We start from the raw sequence: 10,556 nt of genomic DNA, 5'->3' as shown, positions 1-10,556 counted from the left end.
GTGTGTGTGAGAGAGTGTGAGTGTGTGCCTGTGTGTGTGTGTGTGTGTGTGTGTGTGTGTGTGTGTGTGTGTGTGTGAGAGTGAGTGTGTGCCTGTGTGTGTGTGTGTGTGTGTGTGTGTGTGTGTGTGTGTGTGTGTGTGTGTGTGAGAGAGAGAGAGAGAGAGAGAGAGAGAGAGAGAGTGTGTGTATGTGTGTGTGGGTGAGTGTGTGGGTGTGTGTGTGTGTTGTGGGGGCAGGCGGCAGTAGCAGCTCTGCTATGCTGTGAGGTACTAAGGTGTGAGGGTTGTAAAGGCACACAGATGCAGGCTGACTGAGCTGACTGGTGACACACAGGCAGATGGACAAAGATTTGCCCACGGAGTGTAAACAGCTCCGCCGTCAGTCCACAGCAACCTCACGCTGTGCCTCCTACTTCCCAACCCTGAAGCTCATGCCGTAGTCAGCACTTTTCTCTGCCCCTTTAATGTAATTTGTAGGGCACACAATTGAGTGTTATCATTCAATCACATGCACAGTTGAAATGAATCAACTGCGCAGGAAATTAAAAGGAATCAAAATTTTATTAGGAGACTTGGGAGACTTTTCGTCACCCGGTTAACTTAGATGCAACCAATTGGACTAAGTTAACATTTAGGCTAATTTTCTTTTTTAAAATGTGTTATTATTTATTTATTTCATTAGTTGTTAATTTTGTTCGTTGTCTGGTTTGTATGTCTTGGTGTCATGGGTACGCTGGCGATTATGCCGCTCCGTCTGGCATCTTTTGTCTTGTGTCTCATTTGTTATTTTGTAAATTTGTTTGTTTGTCTTGGTGTCACGGGTATGCTGGCGACTACGCCGCTCCATCCGGCATCTTTTGTCTTATGTGTCAATGTCTTGTATGTGGAGTGCTTTGGGTTGCACTCTGTGCATGTTAAATGCGCTATACAAATAAAACTGACTTGACTTGACTTAGGAATCCCTTAGCTGTTCTGATATCACTGGAACTTTCAACCTCTCTGGGCTTACTGCTTAAATTAACACTATTATTACTACTATGAATTTCACCTTGTTTTTTCACAAGTGACTCTGACTGTTTTATTTTTTTTATCCTATGTTCTTATCAAAGATTCTAGAACAGAGCTCTGTTCTAGAATCTTTGGTTCTTATATTATTATTATCTAATTATTTTATAAATCTTAAAATTCTGAATGTGTGGATTTAAATCATTACAACCAAAGATTCTAGCTCTGTTCTAGAATCTTTGATTACAAAGAACTCTGAACTCTGCCAACATCACTATTTGGAATCTTCATTCTAAGTAGCGCAAAGTAGAACACTGAGGTAGAACACTGTATCAGTTTGACCTGGCTGCACCAGAGATAACATTGAGAGAGCTTTCTGCTGGCAATTCTGCACTTATTCATCAATCATCTGTTTTAGTAATTGTTTGATATTGCTAATCCTGTGTTTCCTCATCTATTACTTACTACAAAAGGACTAAAGAGGAGTCTATTTTAAACATCTTTATACCAAATTCAAGCTTATTTCACTAGCTAGATGGAGGTGAGAGGAAAGTTGAGAGGAGAAGATGGCTGCTTCATGGAAGCCATGAGAGCTATCTTCAAAACCATCAGAGACCGGCTCAGACCAAGTAGAAGACGACAGAGGACCAAGAATTACAGGATCTGTCGCAACTCTGCCATGGCCAAGATCAAGCCATGTCAAGAGAGAAACCTGAAGAAGCAACTGACATCGGAGCTGAGCACCAAGAAGACCAAAGCGGTTAATGTTAAAACTGCTAACTTGGACACTGCTGACTCTGAGAGAAGAGTGCAGGAAGATGGAGCCCCTGGCGAACTCAATGAAAGACTGAAGTATTCTCTATGGGCTTTTCAAGAGAGGCCTAAGCCACACTGGGTACTCCAGAGAGGATGGGGACAAAACACCATGGATGACCTAAACATGGATACTCTGGCAGAGGAGGATCTTCAGCCTGCTGAATCAGCCAATGAGAGGGCGAATATGGAGGAAACTCTGGCTGTGGAGGATCTTCAGTCTGCTGAACCAGCAAGTAAGAATACAAATAGCATAGACCTCATAGTACAAACTTATGCCCATAGTTGAGCTTTTATGGGCATAGAATTGATCATAAACTGCTTATTCATGTCCACAGTAAACTTTTTCAAACCTTTTCTAACAGGCTGGCTTGTGGCCTATGGCCAGATGTGGTGGGAAATAACGGACCAAGATGGTCCTGTGCTTTGCAGCAACAGGCCCATCATTTACTGTAAGTAAACATTTTTGGTTATTCCGTTACTAGTTATATTTTTAATGGAAATCTTTATTGAAGTTGTCTTGTAGTGTAGGACTAGGCTCAATCCATGTCCAGGAAGCCGGCACTTTGGTCATCTGCCATTATCAAATGTGCTTAAATTGCGTGCATTGACATTGACATCAACAAAATGAGTGAATGTCGATTGTCTCAGCCTGTTTGACTCAAGTGTTGTTGTTGTTATTGTTGTCACAGCTGGTTCTGACTCCAGCTACCGTGTCCCAGCTGAATGGGCCCCTGGCCACCTGATGGAGGAGCAGAGGTCATCAGTGAACAAGGAGGGACCAGTCAGTGAGAGGGCAAACATGGAGGAGACTGAGGCAGGAGAGGATCTTCAGCCTGGTGAAGCAGCAAGTAAGAATGCAAATAGATAGACCTCAAACTGCTAACTTGTGCCCACAGCTTAACTTTTATGGGAATAACATAGATAAACCATAAACTGCTTCTTCATGTCCACAGTTAACCTGTTAAAGTTTTTTAACAGGCCGGGTTGTGGCCTATAGCCAGATGTGGTGGGAAATGACCAACCAGGATGGTCCTGTGCTTTGCAGCAACATGCCCATCATATACTGTAAGTACCGGTAAACATTTTTAGTTATACAAAGTACGACTACATTTTCAATGGAGATCTTTATTGAAGTTATCTTGTTGTGTAGAATTAGGCTCAACGCATGTACAGGAATCCAACACTTTGTTCATCTGCCATTGTTATTAAATGTCCTTAAATTACGTAAACTGGTGTGGATTTTGAGAAAATAAGTGAATGTCGAATGTTGCTGCCTGTTTGACTCAAGTGATGTTGTTGTTGTTGTCGTCGTCACAGCTGGCCCTGGCTCCAGTTACCATTTCCCAGCTGAGTGGGGCCTTGACCACCTGATTGCTTGACCTAGCAAATGATCATGGGCTCACCTCTAATTATAGTAAGCCTAAGATAATCTTTGTTAAATGTCATCATTGTTGGGGTGGCCAACCATTCAATTGGCACTGTACCAAGAATACAATACAAATATAAAACCAATTGACAATAATTATAATCAGAATTATAATGACTGTCTTCTTTTAATCAACATCTTCTTAATGCTCCAGGGTGGCTGGGCTTGTGTGAATGTGAACAGTTGGGAAGCCCATGGGAGGCAGGACAGGCTTTACATCACTGTGGACAGCCAATAAATATCTACTGTCAAGCAACATCCTTCAACTGTTCAGATGCCCTTCAACTGACCTACATTATATTACATCATTATTACATTATTATCATTAAAACTGTTTTGATGTATTGCATTGATATCTCATTGAGATTCTACATAAAATAAATATGTTTAACTGTCTTCATGCCGCACAATACAGTACATGCTTATAAGATGTCATCAAACACAGAGATAATGCAGGACACTCCACTATAAAAAATAGCCTACTATAGTCATTTGTGCAGCTACAACAAATACACTCAAAAGGTTAGCAGGCATCTAAACTACATACGTAGGGAAGTGGATGACATTAAAAAAGTGAAAGTAAGACGTTAAAAGGCCATCATGCAATATTTTAATGTGAATACCAAATATAATATCAGAAAGATGCTGTAATGATTTCGTACATCTGCCCCAGAGTGTGGGGACAGGAGGGAGCCGGATGAAAATGTATTTTTTTATCATTATTTTCTTTTTTACTAATAGATCCCATTTTTACTAATAGATCCCATTTAAATGAAAAAAGCAACATCATTTTAAAGAATTTTACACATCTTATCATGTTTTGAACCATTCTCCTAAAATCGCCTCAGCCTATGGTCTATGAATAAACTTGCTTTTCCACACCTTACTGTGTCTAGCCCACACAACAAACCAGACGTCAACACATGAGCAGGACTCTAAAGTCTAGTCTATTCTAAAGCCAGAGTTTGTCACCACACCTAATCCCATCTTCAGACTGCAGACCTCATCTGCACCAAAGCTTCAAAGACCTCAGTATTCCTTTCCAAGGCGTGACCTTTGCCCCATCTTTCCGCCTGGCCTAAATAATCCGTGACCACTGACCCTTGACAAAAGCCCATGGAAACATCTTGGCTGCTCGCATTTCTGGACTTCAAACAACAATCTGTTGCTACAGAAATGCCATTAAATGGGCATTTTGTTTACTTTATGTGATTGATTTTATTTTTTTATTTTATTTTAATATTAATTTCCATACAGTAAATCCTAGTTCCATGTTTATCAAGACATCAACCTTAGTATGTCGGCCTGTGTCAGGCTGTAGCCCTCAAACAGCCTTTGCCTCTACCATGTGATGACACATCCACACTAGTTCATATTGCCTGCAGACCACACAAAGTGACACACAGATGAAGCGACATACGAAACAGGGAGGGACACAGGCGCAGTGGAGGATCTGAAGAGGTTTACAAAACAGAGATTAAGGGTGGCGAGTGGTGACAACCCTCATCAGTGATTCACTGCAATGTTGCTGCTAACACATCAAAACAAGGTTTTATGACGGCCACAAGGACTACTGAGCAATACCTTATTATGCATATGGACATTACTTTATGCTGATCTGATCACAATGAATTTTCAGCATTACCCATTTATTAAATAAATCTGGTCCTGGTCTGATGTGGCTCTGTGCTACATAAGACCAAGATTTACTCCAGAGGCGAGGCTTGTCTCGGTACAGGCTGCAGACCTGGTTTCTTCTACAGGTGTGGTAAGTGCAGGCAAGAAGTCTGCTTGAACTGTAACTCATATCCAGGGGCTGGACTGACAGGGTGGCATCATTTCTCACATGTGGTGAAAGCACCTGGATCCCTGCTCATAACACCAACTCAGTACAGCACATGAAAGGAGCCTCAACTAAGACCATTAAGTTCTAGCCAGACGCATCCCCCAACACACACACACACACACACACACGCTCTCTCTCTCTCTCTCTCTCTCTCTCACTCCTGCAGGTCATAATAATGGATGGCATGACCAAGAGGTACTGATGAATGACTAAGCGTGGGCACCAGAGCACTGTGCACCATGTGCCAGCTCTCGCAGCTCCAGAGGACACATGAGCAAAGTCAGCAACAGCCGGCCAGCAGGCAGGCCAGTGGAGAGAGAGAGTGAGATGAGAGAGAGAGAGAGAGAGAGAGAGAGAGAGAGAGAGAGAGATGAGAAGCAGGGTGACGTGATGGATGCAGTGTGGGCAGGCTTGGGGTGGCTGGATCTCTGTATCTCTATCTCTATCTGCACACACACATACACACCGATCCAACAGCGTGGGACAGAGCGAGAGAGTACACAGGAATTATTACACTTCAAAAAGATGCACAGAGCTCCTGTTGCTGTTGCTTGAGGTTGTTGTATTGAACGCTGGCAGGCTGAGCGCTGGGCGCAATACACGGTTTAGCAGTACAAAGCTGTAGTGGATGGTGGTTGTGAAAGCAAATCCGCCTCTGCAGAAGGCTACCAAATGGCTTGGGAACAGAAGCAGAAAAAAAGGAGAAGGTAGCAAAGCGAGTTTACACACTCAGAACGGATACTGAACAATAAAGACCAAGGAACAACAGGTTCACTAACTATTTCATGCTATTTCAAACTTTGTTTGAATGTTCAAAATATGATTAACGGTCATTTGAATATTCAAATATGATTCATAGTCACTGTGACAAAACTAAAATATTCTCCCGAGATAGTCTATGAACATTGTAGATGTTAAAGAAATAGAAGTCTTTTGTAAATATATTGCATGTTCGTGTGAAAGGCAGGGACTGTAGGGGGTGGGCTCCAGGGATAGGCTATCCTGGAACAGTAAACCTCCAGAATGCCTCATTGTCTCTGGGACAGACACCCTTAATCATTTGTTTGTGTTTTCTATGTCAGACCTCTGCAGAGGATCATATGTAGGGTTGCAAAATTCCAGGAATTTTCAAAGTTGGAAACTTTCCATGGGAATTAACGGTAATATATGGGAATTAACAGGAATAAACGGGAATTAATGGGAATAAACTGGGAATTTTTAATATGGCAAGTTAGTCTATAACAGGGAACTTAAATGTAGTGGACAAAACCCCATCTTGCAGCATAATATTAGTTAAAACAACCTGATTTAATGCAATTTCATTAGAATTTCTACCCTGCACATCAGTCAGTCACATGCACACAGCAATTTAGCATAGGCTAGACATAAAGGAATCTTATGGTGCGTTCATGTGCATGGGAAAAAAATGTTCCAACCAATAGGATTTTGTTGTTGAGTGGTGTGGTGTATCTTGGGCAGTTCAGTGTTGCTAGTTTAGCACGCTAGTGAACAATAGGCAGAGAATGGGATTCCCGCAAGCATGCTAGCTAGCTTTGTATGCTAAGCTAAGCGAAAATAGGAACATACAAATCATATTGCTTATTACGAAACAAAATGTTAATGTTTGTATATGAAACAGTTTGTATGAATTACCCAAAATTCCCAGTTAATTCCCGTAAATTCCCATAATTTCCTTTAATTCCATTAAAGTTTCCAATTTGGAATATTTCCAAAATTCCACAGCCTAACTTCCCATGGTAAGTTTCCGGAAAGTTTCCGCCCCTTTGCAACCCTAATCATATGTGACCCCTGACTTCTCACTCAAGCCACAGGCCTTCCAGCCTCAACCAATCAAAACTCAGAGAGCAGGTCACATGATGCAGTGGGAGGCAGTGGCACGAGGGCCTTGCTTTGATGGATACAACTTGTTAATGAGAGAGGATATCCAGGTGATTTGTCAAAGGGACACATAGTACAAATCCATCTATCTTCCAATGTCTCTGTGTCCAACACAAACATGTGTGTATTATCTTTGAAAGACTATTTTGATTTGTGACAGAGTTGTTTGTGAAAAAAGGAAATGCATTTCCATCCAATGCCCCCTCTCTCCCCCCTCTTAAAAATGCAAGCATTGTGAGGTCATATCCTGAGCCCAGAGCCGTGTTTTCCTGTCTGCTGTTATGGTGCCACTGACTGACAGGAGCAACTGTGTTCTAATGAAAACGACACACCATAAGCATAATGATCAGCGCAAGGACCATGGAGTAGACTTTGTGTTTAGTTAATCCCTACTCAACATCCAGAACTTCAGCAGTAAATCTACAGGGCTCACCCTTAGAACCCCAGACGGAAACCCAAGCCATCTTATTAGCCAGTTCAGAAACCTCTGGAACTTCTCTCCAGGGATTATGGCGATATATATATATATATATATATAGGATACACCCCAAACCAAAACTGGGATCTGATACAGGATATTGCTCCTTAAAGCATGAGGTGCACCTGAACATAATTGCTGTCCATTCTCATTGCTCAGCAGAAGCCACAGAGTGTCAGCCTTTCATAGAAAATCCTAAAATGAACAAACAGCAAAAAAAGTGGAAAAAAAAAAAAAAAAAAACACTCTAAAGCAAAACAAAGTAAAAAGGACCGTGAATTCCTGAACACTCCCACGCATCAGCATTTTAGTGAACCGGGGCAGAAAGCCACTTTACAATTAGTCCGGCCACAACTATGTGCCTGCCCCCCCCCCCCTCTCTCTCTCTGTCTCTCTCTCTCTCTCTCTCTGTCTCTCTCTCTCTCTCTCTCTCCATGCTTTCCTCCTCCCTGCCCAGGCCATTTCCTCTCCTCTCCTTCCCCTAGTGCTCGCGGCTCCTCAGCGGGGTGGGGTGGAGTGGCTCAGGGCCCCCGCTCTCCGGCCCTCCACCACGGGCGTGGCTGTGGTATGAGCAGGGCTGAAATGGAGATGGAGAAGGGGTATGTGTGTGTGTGTGTGTGTGTGTGTGTGTGTGTGTATGTGTGAAGGGAGGTGAGGGTGGGGTCACGAGGGCTGGGGAAAGCCCACATCAGCAGACTTCTATTAATGCACACATTGTAGAGGGCTCTGTCTGCTCCAGGCTAAGCTATCTTACTGTTTAGCAAGCTCTGGGTGCCAATAATATCCAGCTCCAGCGTATTATAACTGCTTACCATTCCACACATATGCACGCACGCATAAACACACAAACACACACCACATACTTACACACACACACACCACACATACACACCCAAATCCCAAATGCACATACACGCAAACACACGCAACACAACACACCTCTCAGCTATGAAACAATGTGTTTCAGGCTAGGAAGTCTGTATTCTTCACAGTCTGTAACGTGCTTGTGGTGGACAATCAACACGCACACCGTTAGATTCCAGACAACATTCCCAGACGCACGCATGCAACGTCACACTCAATCTCGTCTCAATTATGCAAAAGGCGCAAATTCCAGCGCTCACGTCATCAATTGCTCTGAATTACACAAACGAGCAAGAGGCTACACATCCAGCCTCTCTCACACCGTGACAAAAACAACCCCTCTGTGGTATTGTCAGCAGTGGGAGCTATACGCTGGGACAGGCTGCCTTTTCGTTTCGCCTCAGTGGACCTGAGCCACTGAACCACAGCCCTGAATGACATCAGTCCCTGCTTTTACTGACAAACGAAACAAACACACACAAAAAAAAAAAAAAACAGCCCAATCTCCAGGCCTAGTATGGTTGGAAAAAAGGTCTCACCTGCGGCATTGTGGTGCTTGTGGAGGTGGAGGCGTTTGCTGAATGCCGGGTGCTGTGATTGGCCTCCCGGGCACGGGGGCTGTGGGGCTGAATACGCGCCGTTATTAGGGAACAATGGAGCGTGTGAATCCGGCACAGTGGACTGTGTGTGACTTTGACCCTGCGGCCAGCTGTTCTCTCACACACACTCACTCACTCTCACACACACACACACACACACACACACACACACACACACACACACACACACACAGTTCCACTGAAAGTTCCAGTGCAGCTGGGCTCACAGCCCACGAATAATTGTGGGAGTATTTGTGTGTGTGTGTGTGTGTGTGTGGCCTACGGTAGTATCGGTAAACATGTGCATGTGTATGCATGTTTGTCATACGTGCTTATGTATGTTAGGGTAAATGTATGCTTCTCGATTGGGCATGTGTGTTCTGTGGATGATGTAGGTCTGGTGTGACTACCAAAGCATGACGTGGATCTATGTGAAAATGTATGTGTGTGTGAGAGAGAGAGAGACAGAGAGAGGGGAAAGGGAGAGAGAGAGAGAAAGAGAAAGAGAGAGAGGTAGAAAACTTGCATACAGTATGTGTGGCAATCAGCCTGTGTGTCTGAGTGTGAATGAGTATGCTTGTTTACAGCCTGCACATGTGAATGGAAACTAGCTTATGGACTCACAACCAGATCATCCATTTAGACAGCCTACTGGATATCAACTCACACTGGCTACCCATGGTGACATAAACCATGCTTCATCATGGATGAGCCCTTTATATTATGACCTACACATGCATAGAAACACTCAACCTGAAGAAGCTATGGAAGCATAGAATAAAGAAGCACATTCCATGAGAAGCTGCTTCATTTCGCCAGAACAGCTTTTACAGGGAAAAGACAGAGTGAATCTGAGAGAGCATAGAGCACAATGCCAGCTGTCAGGTCTTTGCAGGATTAGGAGCATGTGAGGCCCTAATATTAGCCAAGCTGCATACTAAGGTTCTCTGGCATCTTGTATTTTGACTGCAGCAAGAATGTTAAGAGTGTTCCTCTATTCCGTTAACACAGCCTTTCATTCGAAGGCCAGATACCAGATACAGAAATACATTATAAAACATCACACAAGCATAAAGGAAATCCATCTCATCTGCAGTGTAAGCATTAGTTCTTCACATGTTTTTGTCACGAGAAAAACAAAAAAATGTCAATGACATTTCTGGCAGCGTTTTACTTCCTCGCTGCATTCATGGCAGAGTAACCTCTGTATATCAGCCTCAAAAACATTTTGACAGTTAACGGCTTTGACCTTTGTCAACAGTTATCCCGCAATCTCTCTTTCACTATGCCTACAAATCATAGCACATAGGAAAGCACCTTGGCTGGCATGGATCCACATTACACAATAATGAGTCAGTCAACAGTCGATTATCCAGCTTTTCCTATAAGCCCAGAACATGATCAGAACAGCCTAACTGTTGTGAAAGAGCTACATAAGACTCGGATTACTATTGATGGAAGTTGCTGGTAAAGCAGACAGATAAAAAGAGCACGTCTTAATAGGGCCTAAGCAGTGCAAGACATGTACAAACACACTCACACACGAAGCTCACACACATTCATGTACCTACTGTACTCAAACAAAAGCCCCCCACACACACACACACTAACACACACACACAC

General features: G+C 43.3%; 1 protein-coding gene across 1 annotated transcript in view; it reads right to left on the bottom strand.

Moving 5' to 3' along the window:
• Positions 1-8,972, bottom strand: part of rtkna (rhotekin a) — a 25,787-nt gene extending 16,815 nt beyond the window's left edge. Inside the window, 1 exon segment of the mRNA XM_048243721.1 lies at positions 8,874-8,972. Coding sequence (XP_048099678.1) covers positions 8,874-8,882 — 9 coding nt within the window. The 5' untranslated portion in view covers positions 8,883-8,972.
• Positions 8,973-10,556: the final 1,584 nt, after the last annotated feature.

The sequence above is a fragment of the Alosa alosa genome, chromosome 5, assembly GCF_017589495.1.
Source record: "Alosa alosa isolate M-15738 ecotype Scorff River chromosome 5, AALO_Geno_1.1, whole genome shotgun sequence".
Taxonomy (NCBI): domain Eukaryota; kingdom Metazoa; phylum Chordata; class Actinopteri; order Clupeiformes; family Clupeidae; genus Alosa; species Alosa alosa.
The sequence above is the reverse complement of the archived record's forward strand: the minus strand, read 5'-3'. Positions and strand labels throughout refer to the sequence as shown.